At 35.7% G+C, this 21,098-nt stretch overlaps 1 protein-coding gene across 1 annotated transcript in view; it reads left to right on the top strand.

Moving 5' to 3' along the window:
• The window catches only part of LOC126972924 (mite allergen Der p 3-like), a 214,173-nt gene that overhangs the window by 176,630 nt on the left and 16,445 nt on the right, over nt 1-21,098 (top strand). The window contains exons 2-3 of the mRNA XM_050820039.1: nt 14,438-14,570; nt 19,483-19,534. Of these exons, the coding sequence (XP_050675996.1) occupies nt 14,479-14,570; nt 19,483-19,534 (144 nt within the window). The 5' untranslated portion in view covers nt 14,438-14,478. The remainder of the gene's footprint in view (nt 1-14,437; nt 14,571-19,482; nt 19,535-21,098) is intronic.

Raw genomic sequence — 21,098 nt, 5'->3', positions numbered from 1 at the left:
TGAATACCAAATTCGTACTTAAAATTTTTGCAATAAATCTACATTCATTCTCTTTATAACTTTTTCCAAAATTATATTATTTAATATTGTCTCGTGGGCTTCTATCCTTTTTTATTCAGCTTCTTTCTTTTCATGCTTTTAATGCATGCCTGTAAAACAAAACGGGAAATAAACCGCAACACTTTGCATTTGCACATTAAGCAAGCGAAATTTGTTCACTTGGTTTCTCACATCCTCTGTTCTTTCAATGCTACCTCCATACTTCCCAACTATTCAAAAACTTTACAAATACGCCTACACTTTACACATCTTTCAGGTCTGTGCCATACATCAAAATATTGCATTCGGTTATTGCATTAACATGTGTTTCGTCTTAATTTCATATAATTTTGTTCTGTACATTCTTACCACCTCACAGCATTGGAAATGCTTATTATTTGTTAAGAAACATAAGTGCAAATTTATTTTGGATAATTTAAATAATAATAAATAAGATTTCTCCTTATTGCTAATGTTTCCGTATCGCCGGCTTAGATCGTTTGAATTGAAAATGGCTTGATATGTCTCTTTAAGTCGGTACGTAGTATCTCTAATAGTAGTACCTAACTTTAATCTACGTATTTGAATCCTTTTATTTTGCCATTTTCAGAGCGCACCATTAATACCAGGAACATATCAGATTCATCCAATATATAATAAACGTAATGATGACTATGAAATTGCCATAATAAAGTTGAAAACCAAATTGACGCTTGACGGGAAATCTAGGAAGGCCGTTGAACTTATAGAACCTGGTGCTGATATTCCAGCTGGTACTAATATAACTGCTAGTAGATGGGGTAGTACTGTTGTAAGAATTTTCTTATATTACACACCATCAATCTGCTCAAACTGAGGGCGTTGGACCTGATATTTTTCACTTTATGATGATTTTAACTTTAACTTAAACTGTTTCTGAAGTACAACTGTTGTACTTCGGAAACTGAAAAATTGCTTGCATTTAAAGCTGCATTAGGTGCTCGATTATTTGAAAATATAGATTTTAAGACTATATTTTAATAAATTTAACTATAAATAATTAGGCAGTTTTCATATTATGAATTCCTTTGGTTAATTCAATTTGCCGCAGCCGCATCCTGGCATGATGGCTGGTATTTTGCAACCGCTCTGCAGTATCTCAGAGCTGATATGAGCATCACCGAGCTCATGCTTATTTGAAACATGTTATATTTTAAAAACCAATATTTCAGGTTATTTTTTTATTATTGTGGTTTGGTTTGAAGAGATTATTGTACTTATGAGACTTCACATCTTGGTGACGGCTCTAAAGGTGACAAGCGAAATTGCGATTTTTTGGGTTTTGCAAGAACCCTGAGTGGCACTACTTTATATTGCGCAATGTGTATCGCTTACCCTCAAAAGAACGCTTCTCTCGTCAAATAATCACATAAAAAATCCAACAGAACCATGTGATGGCTTAAAATATTTTATTCTAATGATTTTCGTAAATTTTAGGAGAACGAAAGAGAATCTAGTTAAAACTTACGAGCTGTGTCTACGACATTGCAATCGGATAAAGTATGTAAACGGGCTGCTTCAAATTATTCACCTAGGATGATATGTGGTAAAAGATCTGGAGGAGGTTATAATGCATGCAATGTAACTATTATTTCATTTTTTAATCTATACTAATATTATAAAGCTGCAGTGTTTGTTTGTTTGTTTGAACGCGCTAATCTCTGGTACTACTGGTCCGATTTGAATGATTCTTTCAGTGTTTTTTTTTTCAAAATTAGGGATCCGTAATAAAATTGCTATTTTGTAACACAAGGTGTAAAATCGAAAACCTATTTTTGCGTGCGCTGCAAAAACTATTGACAATAGAACAAAATGATGTACAGGCTATAATTACTTACTTATTATTACTTATAAAACTATCGCGTGAATTATACTTTATATGGCAAAACAACGTTTGCCGGGTCAGCTAGAAATATATTTCATAAAGATGTGTGTTCTAGTTTCTTTACGCAGTTAAATCATGATTAGATAGTCGTGGCATACAGATAAATTATTCATGGATAAACACAAACTGTGTGTGTGCATAACACCACCCCATCTCCTATAGTGGGTGTCGTAAGAGGCAACTAATAGGGGCGGTAAGGGATACAAAGAAAAGAAGATCGGTAGCATATTTTTCCGAGCGAGCATCAACATCAACTGCGATCGCCAACCGAACTTGCCGATTACGGTAAAACAACCCCAAAAACATGAGGAACAGTATAAATTGCCCTTTCGTTTTTTGGCCCAATTTCCCAGCGGTCCCACTCGTGATCCCCGGGTTCGGCAACGCTACAAACGAAGACTGTTGGCCCTGGCAACATATGAAATAAAATTTCTTTATTCATTTAGGTACAATTTGTACGCTTATGAAAGTCAAGTTTGTTGCCATATCGATTCAAGGGACTATCAGGAGGCTTTGTTCACGAGATCTTAATTTATACAAAGGCCCTCTTTGATAATACTTAATTAGCCTGAATAGTATTTTACATCAATCTGGTTTTTTCAGGGTGACTCTGGATCTCCTGTCGTCATTACTAGTAAATACAATATCTTTTCAATATATTGTTATAAGCAATGTCATATTTTATTTAAATCCCTCTCATCGTTGTGATAGGATAATCATTATTTTATAGCATAGTTGCTAATGTATCAAAATTAACGCAGTTCGCAAATATATTGAAAACTATGACTTAAACTTAATCCTTATCACAGAATCATGGCATCCTTAACAACTTACAAGTGTCTTGAGGATACAATATAATATGTTTATGTTTTTAAAAGGATGTGAAATATATATTTTTATTTATTATTATATTAACGCCCTTAGGCTATTTATTTAAAAATAAATTTTACTGTACGATATATCATTGCCATATTACATTACGACAAAATCTTAAGTAAAGCTCGCCAAGTTTCTTGCACCAGTTCTTCTCATTTCTGAGGCATACTAATTCGAACGATAGTTTTTGACGCTCAATAAGTGATTTAAAATCCTGTTTTGAATAAAAATATTTGAATTCTTTGAAACTAATTAATTGTTTAGAGAGTCGTTAACAGTTTGTAGACATCATACGGTTATGTAGAGATGGGCGTGCCACGGGGTTCAATTCTTGGCCCGTTTCTTTTTTTGGTTTTTATAATGATCTTCCATTTATGCAACACAAACCCGCTGATAGTATAGTATATATATATATAGTATAATAATAATTAAATTATTTACTGATGATACTTTACTACGTTGCTAACGTTAAAAGTATTAAATTGGTTCCCAAATAATAACCTATTTTTAAATAGTAAAAAACCAATTGTAATAGATTTAAACTACCAAAAGTACAACAAGCAGAGATTTAGGTAACGCTGGATTAAAAAATTATGGACTTTGTAGATTCAACTATTTCTCTTGGCTCTGCCAAAGACAGTGGTGGGGCCAACATATCAGTAATAAAGCGAATGGTTAAGTTCAGCTTTGTCGTTAAAAAGATCAGACAGTAAAATGTTATATTAATATAGATTGTGTGGTCTATTTTGCGTACTAACATAACATTTTGTCATAAAGTTTGCTATTTTGGGGAAATACTGCGGATTTATATAGAATTTTTGTGCTCCAAACGAGGTCTATTAAACAATTTACAAGATGCGCCATAGAGATTGGCTTCGGAAAATTCAAGTTAATAATCTAACCTTAAACTATAACACACGCTATTTCTTCTGTATATCAATGATATGTTGGACACCTCCAACATGCATTGCTATGCGGACGACAGCACTGGTGACTGTATTGGGCCATGCAGGTCTTTCTCGGGAAATCGTCGACCAGTGCCGGGAGAAACTTGTGTCTTCTATCGATTCCTCTCTTGAGAAGGACGCGGAATAGGGTAAATTGAACCTTGTCCAATTTAACCCCTAGAAGTTTCAAGCAGCAGCCCCAGCACCAACTGATGTAATTTGGACATGAGAAGGAGCCAGAGTGTCGACGCAAGTTGCGTCCCACACCAGTGCCCTTCCCAATGCCCAAGCCACCAGCTTCATTCTATCAGGACGCTTGCCATCGCGGCGGGTAATACCATTTGGCTCTAAAACAGCTGGTATATTGAGAGCGGCAAATGCCCTGCGGATGACTTCATAAATGCTGAAAACCACTACGTTTTAAGCAACTGTTAGCTTTCAAACTTAGACGGATTATACAGGGAGAACCAATAGTCCGTTTATAATTGGAATGATGATTAAAAAAAAACTAATTACAGTAGATCATAATTGTTTATTGTTTTCGATAGTAAACAAAAGGGGAATTTATTACTTAAAAATTAAATCATCCATATGCAATCCTTCATTATTCTGGCATTGCTGCAATCTAGAGCGGAAATTTTCGATGACAGCTTTACATGTTTCTATTGAGATGTTTTGAATTTCTGTGTGAATACGATCCTTTAATTCGTCAAGAGTTACTGGGTTGGTTGGCTGGAATGCAGGGGTTTTTGATCATCATGACATAGTGTCACTCCAATAACGACAATTTTGTCTATTAACATGCCAATTTAGGTGGAAGTGTGCCTTGTTGAGAAAAAAATGTTTGTAAAACTGGTGAATTGCTCTACCATTTCGTTCGCAAACTGCAACCTAGTGGCATGGTCCTGAGGCCTTAATTCCTGCACCATTTGGATTTTATAGGAATGTAGACTTAAATCTTTCTTGAGAATGCGGTTTAATACATCATTATCTTGGCACGTTAAGGACAGCAGACCGCTTTCGAGTTGATAGTCCAGGTTGGTCACGAACAGATGATTTTACTCGCTCCACGTTTTCGGGGTCCCTCGACGTTCTAGGCCGGCCAGATCGACGTAAATCCATTGTTGAACCCGTCTTCTCAAACTTGAGCACCCATTTTTTAATTAACACACCTGGTGGAGCTTGATTTTTGTGTCTATCTTGTAATGATTGCAAAACTTTCGTTGAGCTAAGGTCGCAGAATCGTTGTTTCGATAGTACTCGCGTACACAAAATGCACGTTGACTACCGCTAAACGACGCCATGGTACTAAATTCCCATTGGCCGCTCTTGCAATGCGTAACCCTCCCCCCCCCCCCCCCCCCCCGCCGCTGCTAGACGCGGCAACCGATTCAAATGTAAACGGACTTTTGGTCCACCCTGTACTTATTCGCCAATTGCCATAATGTTATTATTATTATTTCAAACCTATGTCAAATTACTGCACGATTCATACTAAACCAAATTAAAATTCTTACATAAGCAGGCTCGCCTGTTATTACGTAAGTATATAAAAGGTATTTATTCTCTCAAAATTGATTCCTTTAGAATTCTTTTTGATGTCATTTCTATTATACTAGACACTACTAGCACTTCGGAAGCAAATGGGTCTCTGAGAGAGAACAAGCAGCGCAAGAAACTCTCCCAGCATTAGTTTTTTTGCGCTCTTTTAAATTAAATATACAATTATGTACTGTCATTGATATTGCTATAAAATAATCATAATCTAGTTCCAGGCTGTCGGATCACTTAGATTTTCAGCTGTGCAGTAGTAGGATTTATGACAGAGCCATTATTAATAAAACATTTAAATTTAGTTATAGTTAATACCTCAACAGTGGCTGCGACTTTATTATAAAAGTGTATACATTTCCCATAAAGCTTTCAAATCAAATCAAAATATTTTATTGCAAGTCACATTTTACAGTAGGATGGTTGGTACATTAATGGGTAGACAATATGTGACGCCCTGCAAGGGCACAGCAACGTTATACATGAAATAAATAAGTCTTATACATTTTTTACATTCTTATAGTATATTGTAACTAATTCTCACACTAGTAATTAAAAAATTCGGGTAAATCGTAGAAGCATTTTGAAACTAAAAAATTTTAAAGATGTCTTTTAAATAGAGAAGGCTTCTCTTTATTTTTAATTTCGTTTGGGATGTGATTATAAATTTTTATTGCCATGTGGTGAGGGCTCGATGACATTAATGACATACTTGTTTGGGGAATTTTTAATTTGTTTAAATTTCTATTATTTCGCTTGTTATTTGGTAGTGTTGAGTATAAGTCCGAATGTTTTTTAACAAATTTACATGCTTCTAGGATGTAAATTGAAGTAAGGGTTAAAATTTTGTGTTTAGTAAAATATGGTCTACATGAATCCATCTGCTGAATATTTTCTAAAATTCTGATACATTTTTTCTGCTGAATAAATATATCTTTTATTTCACTACAGTTTCCCCATATTAATATTCCATATGATAATCTAGAATGTTACGCGTTTTAGTTGGTACAGAGCATAAGTAAAAGATGACATTTTGCTTTTTAATTTCTGTAGATATGGCTTCCATGTCAAGTGTGAGTCTAAATCAATTCCCAGTAGTGTAGCTGTGTGTTGTGAATTTTTGTAAGAATAAGATATATTTAAGGGGGATTTTTGATAAGGTTTAAAAGGTATAATTTTAGTTTTATTAATATTAAGTTCAAGATTATTATTATTTAGCCAATAAAAGATTTTGTCCATTGTAATATTTAATTTTTCTTCTAGTTGTTTTAAATTAGAGCATGGGATCAAAATAGAAATGTCATCAGCAAAAAGAGTACAATCATCATCTATTAAGTTAGTAAGATCATTTATGTATATGAGAAACGATATACAACCCAACACACTGCCCTGTGGAATCGATCCTGATAAGTGAGCTTTATTAGATCTTATGTGGTCTATCTTTCCAGTCTCGAAGTTAGTATTTTCTATTTCCACATATTGAAAACGATTATTAAGGTAAGATTTGAACCATTTATGGGCAATTCCTCGAATTCCTGAGAAAAATAATTTTTCTAGTAAGATATCATAAGAGACTCTATCGTATGCTTTGCTCATGTCAAGCAGTAGGCCAACTGAATATTTTTTATTATTAAGTGAATCAAATATTTTTTGTATGTATTTGTATATCGCTAAAGTTGTGGAATGGTTTTTCCTGAAACCATGTTGGCTTTCATTTAGGATATAATATTTTTCCAGAAAACTACTTAGGCGTATAGCCATTGCAGTTTCAAATATCTTCGCTGATGTAGGTAGAAGGGCAATAGGTCGGTAATTATTTACATCAGATGTGTTTCCTTTCTTATATACCGGTTTTATTATGGATATCTTTAGATCGTCCGGAAATAATCCTTCACAGAATGATTGATTAATAAGTTTAGTGTACGGGTAGGTTAAAATATCAGCACATTTTTTTATTAAAAAAGGGGGGATTTCATCTATTCCGAAAGAGTTTTTATTCTTAAGATTTTTTATTATGTTAAAGATGTCTTTGGGTTCAAACGAATTTAGAAATAACGAATTAATTAATTTATTAGAATTTATAGCTATATTGTCGTTTTTTACTTTAGGGCTTGATGAGATGGATAAATACAAACTATTAAATGTATTAGCAATAATTTTCGGATCTACTATAATATTATTCTCTGAAGATTTAAGACTTATGTTTTGCTTTATTCTTATAGTACTTTTATTTGTTTCATTTTTTATTATTTTCCACATGGATCGTGTTTTATTATCAGCTGAGCTGAATTTACGGATATTTATAATTTTCTTAGATTTATTTATACAACTTTTTAAAACTTTGCAATATCTCTTATAAAAATTTGTTAGTACTTTATTTTTGGTTTGTGATACAAGGAGTTTTAATAATCTTTTATTTTGACATGATTTTTTAATTCCTAGTGTTAAATAAGGTTTATTTTGGTTTAGAGTAAATTTTGTTAGTAATTTCGGTATGCATTTATTCAGAGCAGTAACAATTATATTTAGGAATATCTTATAGTTTTCGTTAACGTTATTGTTAGGCTTATGTATCTTATGAAGCCTTCTAAAATTAATTACAAGTAAACCCTTATTTAAAGTGTAATAAAAATTAAAATCACTATTAAGAGCAAGAAGGTGACGATTTTCGTGAACGTATATTAAATTTTCATAAATGTACTGTCAATGAAATGTCAATGAACTGTTATTATATATATATTTTAAATTTTCTTTCAGTGAATGTCTATAACCAAGCAGATATATAGCACGAACATCTCTCTTTCGCAGAGCAAACACTATATCAATGTCAGCAGCATGACCGCACAGATAATATCAGCAGTCAAATGACAAAAAATACCAAATCAAAGATTTGGAAGAAGCTTTAACTCAGCTTATTATTTGTTACCAAAATTTGAGGCCAAAAAACGTTGAAAAGAGAAATCCAAGATATGGAAAAAGAAATAGAGGGAGACAAACGATACGATGGGAAGATGATTTCAAAAAGATTGCTGGACCAACATGGAGAAGAACAACTTACGACAGGAAAATGTGGAAAGTTCTGGAGGAGCGAGTAATGATCTTATAGATTCGTCATGTTTGTCTGTCTGTCCGTCCGTATGTCACAGCCACTTTTTTCCGAAACTATAAGAACTATACTGTTGAAACTTGGTAAGTAGATGTATTCTGTGAACCGCATTAAGATTTTCTCACAAAACTATAAAAAAATTTGAAACTGAAACTCAATTTTTTTTTCATCAAACCCATACGTGTATCGATAGATAGGTCTTCAAAAAAAATATCATTTTTGAAGACCTATAGAGGTTTCTAATAATATTATTTTTCTAAACTGAATAGTTTGCGCTTTAATAATTACCCTATAATAATTTTTAAAACTAAAAAAACAATTTATGATGTAGATTACCATTCAAATTTCCACCGAAAATAGGTTTAAACAAGATCTAGTTAGTAGTTTTTTTAAATATGTCATAAATCGTCAATCAACCAACTACAAGAGCTTTTATACTATGTTACTTGCGGCTACGGAACCCTTCATGGGCGAGTCTGACTCGCACTTGGCCGCTTTTTTACTTTGCTTGCAATAATTGAATTCATTAATTCAAAGTCTTAGCTCAGACTAACACTCCATAGATCTGAGCCTGAGACTTCTGGTAGTCTAAGATTGCTCTGCCACGGCTCGATTCTGCAGCTACGAGTATCTGTTTTATTGATAAAACTAATTTCAAATACATGTCGAGGAAGTGTCTAGTGTATTTGCGATAGTTTGCCTAGAAAAAATTGCTACAATTACCTGTAGGTAGTTTCAACATAATTAATTTGCTGACTTAAAAGCAATTAGATATTTTTTTAATCAAATATACGTCATTTAAAAAGGAAATGAAGTAAATAAGTGAAATGATTGCCGGCTCCAGACTTAAATTCTTATGTCTCAAGGTGACGAGCGCAATTGTGGTGCCGCTCAGAATAATTGGGTTTTTCATGAATCCTGAGCGGCTCTGCTTTGTAATGGGCAGGGCGTATCAATTACCATCAGCTCAACGTCTTGCTCGTCCTGTCCTGTCCATTAACAGAAAAAAAAACTGTTTTTGATACTTTAAAACAACTGTCACGTAACCTGTCCTTCCTAAGAATGAGGCCAACATCTTTTTTTCCTACGATCAGATTTCTCACTTTAGTTGGCAACTCCTCAGAAGGAAACTTCCAATGAACAGAATGTCTATTGTTTTCATTTAACCCCAGTCTATCATTCACCCATTTTACAGCATCAATCAACATAATAGTGTTTTGGTGCTTCGGTCAAATGGTCAAATTTTGAGGTATCGACAGGGTACAGAGCTTCTTGAAAGCTAAATGCTTATTATTTAAGACTAGTTGACCCGACAGACGTTGTTCTGTATATCTATACTAATATTATAAATAGAAAAGATTTGATTGTTTGTTTGTTTGCATTGAATAGCTACTGAATCGATTTGAATAATTATTTCACTGTTGGGAAGCTACACTATCCCCGAGTGTTATAGGCTATTTAACATTTTCAAAAAAAATTGGGATCCCTACTAAAAGTCCAGTATTGTAACCCAAGGTGTAAAAATACGTACGCGAACGACGTCGAGGGGTATCAGCTAGTAATAAATAAAATAATGTTTTTTATGTATTTGTCAATAATATAATTATCATAACATCAAGAATTATTGCGTAAAATATGCTCCCTGTTGTTGTATGAAATTGTTTTACAGCAGAACTGTCAATCCGTGCGTCAATAAATTCTCTCATAGAAAATGTGTACAAAACAAATATCGGACGATGGGTGACACATCAAAGTAAAACAAAATTATTGTTTTTATTTCATTCCGAGCACTTTCATATTTATTCACCTTTTAAACCTTCCCTGGACTTCCACAAATAATTCAAGACCAAAATTAGCCAAATCGGTTCAGCCGTTCTCGAGTTTTAGCGAGACTAACGAACAGCAATTCATTTATATATATAGATTACCTGCAGAATCTACAGTACACATTGTAATTAACATACTTAAAAAAAATATAATTGTGTTTCTTCTAACAGTCAATCAGACAGGCATGAAAGATAATTTTGTGACTTTGAAAATAAGTTTGTCGGCTATATAGTAATAACGAAGTATATAAATCTAAGACATATTACACAACTACTTCTATACAAATACAAATTAAAATATATTTAAAGAACAACTTTAAACTATAATTTGAAAATTTACAATGCCTACGCTCAACTTCTTGTGTAATAAAATACATAAACCCTCAATACTTGAAGATATCTAAGATTGTCTGAATCTGCTCAAAGGTCACTTTTTGATCAGTCTATGTTATGCGTCGCACAACACGGATGTTATCTTTAGTCGCCGTAAAAGGCCATCCCTCACACAGATCATAGATTAATTAGTTCAAATTTTTCTTCTATTCCATCCAGTCGCGTAGTCTTTTTTATGGAAAATGAGGACCAACTACCGTTTGTGTCATCTGATGTTAAATACACTGGCCTGCAAAAGTAAGTATCACACTTTTCAAATAATTTTTTTTTCTTAACTATAGAAGGTAGAGATTAAAGATTAAAAACGTTTTGTTGCAAATTTTATAGGCTTTAATTCTTAGAAACTAAAATTATACATTAGTAACATTTTAAACTTAAAAAAGATAAAACAATGAAAATAGACATTTTTAGTTTAGTGCAAAAAAATTCAACTAAAATGTATTACATATTATTTAATTTTTAATAACTGATAATGCCTCCTCGAGCTCTGATTACAGCTTCGAGCCGGTTTGACATACTGAACACTAGGTTTCGGAGCTGATGTTGGGGAATACTCTCCCATTCTTCTACCAGGGCCTGCTTTAGTGCCCTGAGGGTAGTAGGTGGTGGTCTGCGATTTCTGACTAGCCTGGGATGAGCTTGGGCTCATCCCAGGCGTGTTCAATCGGGTTGAGATCAGGACTTCTTGATGGCCAAGCCATCATGCTGATACCGACCTCCTGAATATACTCTTGTACGATATGAGCCGTGTGTGGCCGGGCATAATCATGCATCAGCATCGATCCATCACCCATATTTGCTAAATACGGCCCTGCATACTCATTGAGAATCTCTTGAGCATATCTTTGCCCAGTGAGGGTGTCATTTTCTATGCCTACTAGCTCTGTGCGACCTTCTGAAGATATGCCAGCCCATACATGTACTCTGCCTCCACCGTATTGGACTCTTTCTGAGATGCAGGCTTGAAGGTATCGCTCACCAGGTCGCCTGTAAACACTTCGCCTTCCATCAGAAGTGTAAAGGGAGAATCGAGACATCTGCAAACAAAATTCTTGACCAGTCTTCTTCATCCCACTGCATGTGTTCACGGGCGTATCGCAGTCTTGCTACTCGATGCTGTCTCTCAAGTTTTGGGCCACTCGCTGGTCTTCGGAGTTTCAAATTTGCTTCAGCAAGTCTTCTTCTCACTGTACTGTCACTGATGTAGTCCCTCCGGGTCTGAAGTAGCTGTTGCTGGACTTCAACTGCATTTTGATGGCGATTTCTTAACACAGTGGAAATAATATATCGATCTTCTCGGGCACTGGTATACATGGTTCTGCCATTACAAGGTCTCCTCAGATGGTGTCCAGTCTCTTCGTACCTTCGCTTTACCTTCTGGACCGTTCGTACCGTCACACCCATCATTCTTGCAGTGCGACGCATACTGATGTCTAATTCCAGAAAAGCCATGATCCTAGCACATTCTTCAACTGAAAGAGGCATGATAAATAAATGTTATGTGCTTTTTAGCATAAAATATTAAAACAAGACCCATTGATCTTGAAAAAAATTTAAAACAGAAAGAAAAATGTGAAGGGTAAAATTGTAATTCGGAAACGTCCACTTTGAAAAAGGAATGGTTTTGTTTTTGAAGTTTTTTTTCAGCCAATTCTTAAAAGAAGGTTACCGACTATAAAGTTTTTATGTACAAAATTAAATTCTCTTTGGAGTCCTTTTTATTTCGAAAGTATATCTTGTGAACTTAGAACGTTATCCCAATTTTAAAAGTGTGAAACTTACTTTTGAAGGCCAGTGTAATCACTGCCGCCCACATTCTCTTGCCTCCCCAAAGGAAATTAAACACCAATAAAAATTGTGTAACTGGATTATATGGTTTGGCTTTGTGTTAGTAAAAATATGTATGTTTAAACTTTTGTGTAATTAGTATTTTTGGTGATTGACGTTGACGAGCATTCTGTTGTTGTTGTTCATTATCAATAAAATATTTTTTACTTTTAGCGTAATTAGCGCTCCATCGCTTGAATTGTATTGTTTTCGGTATTCAACTTTAATTAAGAGAAAAAAAAATAATTGAAACATAGTAGAAAAGTATAAAAGAGCTGAACATTATCGAAAACATCACTTTTGAACAAAATTTAGAGTGTAGTGTTTGTCACAATACTCGCGGTGATTTATCTCCAAGGTAAACAATTAATTTATTAAGTATGTACTATAAATGTCACCATCAGAATGTAATTGCACTAATACTATGCTCACCTGACGGACGCAGTTCTATCAATAGAAAAACAAATATTTAAGTATTCGGGAATAATGTAGTTTGGTGTGTTTCTAATCAAAGTTAATGAGTTAAAAATGGAACAAAACGTATTTCTGAATGATTTTATAATATGTAGTAAATGATAAAGAATAATATCGTATTTGATTAAACACATTTAACATTACCGCTATTTAATTGCCAAATGAAATCGATATAAAATATCATCCTCAAAATATGTTGATACACAAATACACCATACATTATTTTGTAATATCTTAAAAAGTTTAGACAGCGTTTTCGTTCAAGCTCCTTAAGGTTTAGTTTTTTCCGACACCGCTAACAAATATCGTTAATGTATGCAAAAACGTATCAAATTATATACTGACACCTTCCTCAGTAACTACGCTATCCCGCGTTATATATAGTTTATCGCGAACAGACAGACAGACAGATACGGCGGAGGACTTCGTTTTATAAAATTTAGCGGTGTAAATCAACTTAATTTAATTTTTAAATATCATAATACATACATGATGTAATACATCATTTAGTCGTTGTTTCACATCCACCGTTCCGATTCACCCCCTTGCACTCGTCCTGTTGCTTCAGTACGGTTTGCAGTAGTTAGGTTACATGTCGTGATATTTGCATACTATCACTGCTTTGTTTTTTAAATTTTTCATTGTTACGTTTAGACTTTGGCTGTAAATAGTTCTGCAGTTTCCATTGTTCTGTGATGCTCAAATAGAACTGTCCGAAAAATAAATTCTTTAGGTGAGCCGGAAAAGACGAGTAAAGACCGGCGCCAGTTCCGGAGCACATGTCCGCCGCACTATTGGGGGAATGCCATAGAGCCCGTTCGATTTGTGAATGTCCAAGGTGAGAAGCGCCTTAAGCACGGCGCCATGCCGGATTTTTACCTCCGGCATGTTTGAATCGCACCGCGGTGGTGGTGCACATTGGTTATCCAGAGTCGAGTTGGACGCGAAGAGGGAGCCCAGGAGATCAGCTGGGCATCCACTATTAGGTATAGGCCCTAATTGTGGACGCACAGGGACGGTTTCTCCAGGACTGTTCAGGAGTAGTCTTAGTAGTAGTATTTTTAGTCCGTGCTGCTATTTGTATGGGGGGTGTAGGCCTCTGGCTACCCCAACCACCGGACGAAATACAGCGGCATAGCCGCTATTTCACGCCGGTTTCGAGTGGGAGAGTGGAATTTCTCCGGGCGTATCGGCCCAATTCCGTGAGGACCTAACATGGCACCACCACTCCAGAAGTATAAATATTCTAGTGATAATGTAACCGGGTAATAAAACCTGTAAGGTGACATGTTTAACGCGACCATGGCACTTCTCATACCTTCTTATTTAGATTAAATGGCTAAATGTTTGTGTCTACGTCAACCGCAGTAGCAAATGAAAAAAAAATTTTCTCCCATCATCTATCTGGTTATTACAGGATATGCCAAAGGTGCGCCCAATGAATCTTTCGAAATTGATGATAAAATTGTCGGAGGTCACGAAACCAGTATCGAGGCATTTCCCTATCAAGCACTTATGATGGGTACAACTAAGGATCGCTACGGACTATGTGGAGGTTCAATATTGAATGATGAATATATTCTTACCGCAGCACATTGTGTCGTCGGGTACGTAAATATTTTTAGGTACTACCAGATATCCCGCGACTTCGTCCTCGTACACACAAGACTGAGCTAGTAGTAGCGACATTAAAATAAATTAACAGTTATGACAGATTCTGACACGACACTTTTAGTTAATAATGATGTGTTCTTCAAAGTTATAGTACATTATTTTATTCTATCATCAATAGTTTTCGCAGCGCACGCGATGTCAAAACTATATAGGTATGTTTTTTTACACCTAGGGTTATATTATTGGAGTTTTAGTAAGAATCCCTAATTTTTGAAAACGCAATATAGCCATATTTATGTCACTAGTGGATAGTGTAACTTCCCAACAGTGAAATATTTTTTAATCTGTTCTGTAGTTTCGGAGCAAACAAACAAACAATCACATCTTTCCTCTTTATAATATTAGTATAGATATTATGCTCCACCCATGTGACCCCATTCAACGTAAAGCTGTTCGAATTTTTGGAACTTCACTACATCTTTAGATTTAATTTATTATTTGTTGCGTAAGGACGCCGTTTCATTGTTTTTCTACTATTGCGATACTCTGAGGGGTCATCAAGAAAAAGTGATATAGTCACTGACAAATCCCAATATAATTGCAAAAGTAGCCGTAGGTAGGGCATATAGTTCGAGGGATAGACAGCCGTTGGGGCAGTAAAGTCCTCGAATGGTGACCACGTACCAGAAAACGCAGTGTTGAGGGAAGCGCTGTACCGATCGTCGTGGAGATGTTTAGGGGAGGCCTTTGTCCAGAAGTTGACGTCTTCCCACAAAACAAAACAGCTACTACGAAAAATGGACATACTACCAAATGGTTAAAAATAATTATATAAAAATAAATATTAAACAATTATAATTATACACCACAACAACAAAACAACCCCAACTAAGAATGATAGATCATGGTTTTGTCATCGATTGAACAAAAATATAATTTATATAACTCTTATTTAAGCAATACTAGTTAAATTCAAATTCAAATTCAAATATTTTTATTCAAAATAGGATGTGACATCACTTATTGAAAGTCAAAAACTACCACCCATTCCAAAATGAATGTCTCAGACCTGAGAAGAATGGGCGCAACAAACTCAGCGGGCTTTTTTTTTTCATCGAATAAATATGTTTACAAAGTAATATTGTACAATTAAACTTATTATTTAGTAGCCTGAGGGCGGTCACTGCATTCCCAATCTGTGGTATCATTAAGAAAGTCATTTATGTTATAGTAACCTTTACCACACAAACGTTTTTAACAATTATTTTGAATAACGTTATACTTTTATTTTGAACATTTTCTGGGATCTTGTTGTAAAAGCATATACATCGCCCCACAAAAGACTTACTAACTCGACTAAGCTGAGTAGTAGGCATCATAAGTTTATGTCTGTTCCTAGTGTTAACATTATGGTTATGACAGTTTCTGGTAAATTCACTTATGTGCCTATAGATACATTACATTATCAAGAATATATTGAGAAGCAACAGTCGAGATGTTAATTTCTTTAAATTTTGCTCTCAATGATTCTTTAGGACCTAGGTTATAAATAGCGCGAATAGCCCTCTTCTGCAGCACAAATATTGTATTAATATCGGCAGCGTTGCCCCATAGAAATATACCATAGGACATAATACTATGGAAATAACTAAAGTATACTAGTCGCGCCGTATCTATGTCAGTTAATTGTCAAATCTTTTTAACCGCGTATGCTGCAGCACTAAGTCTGTTCGCCAATCCTTCAATATGGGGGCCCCATTGTAATTTGGAATCTAGAGTTATCTAGAGTTTCTAGAGTAAGAAATTATTTTCATTATTTAGCGACCTTAAGACTCACAGAGGTTGATAAAAAAATTCTTTACAAATTCACGGAGTACGAGTATGTGCAAAAAGAAAACTTTAATAACTCAAAGGTGCTCGCCAGGCTTTGCCCAAACTAATAACTTAAACTTGGGTTAAATCTCTTGTTAAGGCAGAATAGTTCTTCTGTAGTTTCTAGTTAATTAATAAATTATACCCCCTATCACTTTTTAAAAGTAATAAACATCCCTCCAACTATGACGCTAAATGCATAAACTTTAACATAAATATCGCGCGTTTGTTAGTCAATATTTGGTAGATGAATACGCAAAAATTATATTCTTGCTTATTTTTCTGAAAGACTAAACTATATAAAAAAATCAAGCCAAATTGCGCGCAGATTATTATATTCATTTAAAAGATGCAATTGGAAGGCAAGATACTGAAGTAAATCAGCTGGTACAAATGGTAGTACTTCCATCATCTTTTACTGGTGGACCAAGATACATGCACGACGCCATGACCTATGTTAGACATTACGGTCGCCCGACCTTTTTATTACTTTTACATGTAACCCACGCTGGAGTGACATAAACGAGCACTTACTTTCAGGACAAAAATATAATGATCGATACGATATTATTTCGCATGTCTTTCGATTAAATAAAAGGGAAAATATTCGGTGAAGTTATGTATTCGACGGAATGTCAAAAGCGAGGTCTTCCGCATTCATATACTTTTATGTCTTAAACACCGCATCACTCCGGATCAAATTGACAATATTATTTGTGCTGAAAAACCTAACCCCAATCGTGATCCTGAGCTTTGCGAAATTGTTAAATGTAATATGATACAAGGCCCCTGTGGAAGTTTAAACCGAAATTCTCCATCCGTGAAAGATAATTCGTGCAGCAAACGTTATCTTAAGGCTCTTATTAAGGAAACTCAAACCGGTGATGATGGTTATCCGCAGTACAGGAGACGTTCTCTGGATGACGATGGAATCTCTGTCAATATAAAGGGTGTTACAATAGATAATCGTTGGGTGGTTCCTTTTAATTCAGTGAACGTGAAAGCAATACTCTATATTGCCATTCAGTCAACTCAATCAAATACGTTTGCAAATATTATGTTAATAAAGGATCAGATTAGGCTACGTTTACTTTAGAGAATGGGAAGGATGGGAAGGATGAAGTTACAACCTACGCAAGTTGATATATAAGTTCGGCTGAAGCAGTTTGGCAAATCCTTGAATTCCCAATACATGAGCGTTTTCCTCCTGTAGTGCACCTTGCTCTCCATTTAGAAAATGTACAGATAATTTATTTTAATGAGCAGAACTACTGAATTTGTCGTACAAAAAAATTCAGTAGTTCTCCTACAGCTACACTCCTCTCTTTTTTCTATCTATGTAACGTGGAAGACTTTGCAAAAACTTTGCTATACTCGAAAGTCCCTGCGAATTACGTTTGGAACATGCGATCATTTCAGAGAATAAGGAGAGGAGTGAATGTTGAAGGATGATCAGGGGTCGAAAAGGAACACATTCTAGGGAGTGTTTATACTGCTCAACCAAACAATACAGAATGCTACCACCTTCGAATGCTTCTACATGAGATCAGAGGCCCAAATTCATTTGAAGTGTTGAAAACTGTAGATGGTCACTTACATCCCCCTTTCCAATCCGCATGCAAAGCTCTAGGTCTACTCGAAGATGATCGGCATTTGGATTCAGCTCTTGAAGAGGCAGCACTTTTTTAAACACCGCATATGATTCGAGAGCTTTTTGCTATCAACTTTTTGTTCTGCTTGGTTTCCGACGCCTTATGTCTTTGGGAAAAATACAAAGAATACCTTTCTGAAGACTTTAAAAAACAACTGGAAAGGCAAGGTGATGTGGATGTAGAGCACTGATCGGACCTGATATTTAACAAATGCCTGTCAGTATAAGAGAATGCCGTATTATCATGGCAGCCGTCCTCTTAAAGAGTATGGATTACCTCAGCCAATAACATCAATACATTTGAAAATAGAGAGACCAGTTATGATACAGTGGCCTTAGAAAACGCAGCTAGAAAGAATAAAGCATCCTTGAATGATGAGCAACAGGAAGTATACACTAAATTATCACAAGTGTAGATGCAAATGACGGTCGAATATTCTTCTAAGACGCTCCAGGTGGAACTGGTAAAATCTTCCTTATTAATTTACTTTTGGCGAAAGTAAGAAGTACTCACGTGGTCGAACTGCTCATGCTACTTTTAAGTTACCACTCAATTTAATCACTGCCGAGACACCCAATTGCAACATCTCCAAACAAAGTAATTTTGATGAAGTTTTAAAGAGTACAAATATAATCGTATGGGACGGTATGGGCTCATAAAGGTGGTATTGAAGCCTTAAACAGATCACTAAGGGATATAAGGGGTAAAACAAAATTAATGGGTGGCGTAACAGTTTTGCTGACCGGAGACTTTCGGCAGACTCTACTAGTGGTGCCAAAAGGAAACAAAGCTAACGAAGTAAAGTCGTGCATTAAGAAATCTAATATTTGGCCCCAGGTTAATATTCTTAAGCTCTCTAAAAATATGAGAGCACATTTGGGCAGAGTCCGGCGGGAAACCGCCAGGTTTGCCTTATCATAAGCTTATTCTGCGTGTGGGCGTTCCAATTGCGAAATTTAAAACCACCAAAACTTTGTAACGGTACGAGACTGCAAGTGAAAGCGTTTCATCGCAAGTGGAAGCCACTATATTAACTTATTAACTGGGTATGTGAAAGGGGAAACTGTATTTATACCACGAATCCCATTAATACCTTATGATACCTTACCGTTCGAATTTAAACGATCACAGTTTCCCCTAGTTTTATGATGCCTGCTCACAAATAAGTTCACCCAATAGCTTGATAGTTTTAGCGCCTAATGACAGATTAGTTAAGAATATTGTGTACAAAGAAATTTTATAGGCCCTAATTTTTTACACAGGCTAAACAAAAGTAGACCCGCAAAAACTATACCTAATTAATAATAATAATATTTCTTAATGCGAGCGAAGCCGCGGGCCAATGTTAGTTCAAATATAAATTTGATTTGTCTATATCTAGGAAAAACGTTACGGTGAGGACAGGCATTACAAGTTTGAAGGAATCTGAGAAGGTAAGTTAAACATAAATACTTTACATCCTTATCCATCTACTGTATGGAATTAATTGTACAAGTATATTAATACGGACAGTCACGACTGTCTGTCACGGAGGGTCTTAATCTTGTAAGTTGAACTGACATACTTTTCTGGTTTTTTCCACTCACATCACATTATACCCACATTATCGCTTCGATTTATTATTATCTGTTCTTCTACGTTACCCACATTATCACTTCAATTAGCTCTTAAAATTTTTAGAAATTAAGTAAATCTATATATTGTATCTTACGTATATGTCGAAATTACTCCAACATGACAATTATATTCGTTTTATATTTTCTTCTTTAATTTCTTTATTATCTACACTTTTATTATTATAATTTGGGGATTTCAATGCACTTAAATCCTAGGAGCTATTGTGCCCCCTTCTTGCGCTAGCGCGCCTGCTCCCAAACTTAAGAGTTAAGGAGGAGGATCGAGGCTACTAACTAGGATGCTCGTCACTGTGCCGAGATTTAAATTATATCCTCGAGACTTTTAAAAGTCGTAGCCCCTCAGAGGGTCCAGGCAGGGCACGTCCTCTGGTTTGAGCGAAGGTGTTTTAAGACACCCCATCCTGATTCTGGCAATGGCTTCACATTCCAGAAGAATGTGGGGTCTTCAGTGGCTTCGCAGCAGAATCTGCACAGGTTTGATTCACTGAGTCCCATTCTGGCTAGGTGCCCATTTATCTTGCATTGGCCGGATAGGCACCCCGTGTGGGCTGTCAGTTGTGTCCTGTCCAAGCCTATGCATTTTTGGCACTCTTTCGTTGATAGTTGCCTAGGAGCAGCTTAGCTTGCCGATGGCCTGATAACGAGGACTAGTTGCTGGCTGCTTCTAGCATTTCTTGCTTCCTTAGGACATTGCGGATAAGATATTCACCGGCTCCACAAAAGGGTTCAGCGCCTATGAAGGGGGATGAGGCACCATCCTGAGCTAGCTGGTCAGCTTTCTTGCTAGTGTTACTTTATTTCTCTTGCAGAGGATATACAGTTTTCTTCTGCATTCCCACACTAACCGTGAAGTTATTGTGTAGGATGCCAGTGCCTTGAGAGCTGCTTGGCTATCTGACATTATATCAATGTTCCTTGACTGGTAATTCCTGTCGAGGTTCGAGGTTCATTTGTAAGCAGGTGCTTAGTGCATATACTTCCACCTGGTATATAGTTGCTGCTTTACCTAAGGCTTCATGATATGTGATTGCTAGGCCGAAAATTCCAACACCAGTACCGGTTTGAGTCCTGGAGGCATCAGTATACCACTTTATGGTATAACTATCTAGGTTTATCGTGGTGTCACAGTAGCCTTTGCAGTTTTGTAAGGCATAGTGTCATCGCTACGTTAGATGTCTTATTTGCCAACACCACACAACCGTATGTGATAATGGGCCTTGCCACTATAAGATACAATTCACGAAAAAACCCCCAATTCCTTCCAGCTAAACGCCTGCAGATTATGAGTGCCCAGGTGGCTTTAGCTGACACCTCCTGCACGTGTGTGTGAAAATTGAGTTTGCTATCAAGGGTTATGCCT

The sequence above is a fragment of the Leptidea sinapis genome, chromosome 2 (assembly GCF_905404315.1).
Source record: "Leptidea sinapis chromosome 2, ilLepSina1.1, whole genome shotgun sequence".
In the NCBI taxonomy this organism is placed as follows: Eukaryota; Metazoa; Arthropoda; class Insecta; order Lepidoptera; family Pieridae; genus Leptidea; species Leptidea sinapis.
This window is presented reverse-complemented; position numbering and strand designations above follow the sequence as displayed.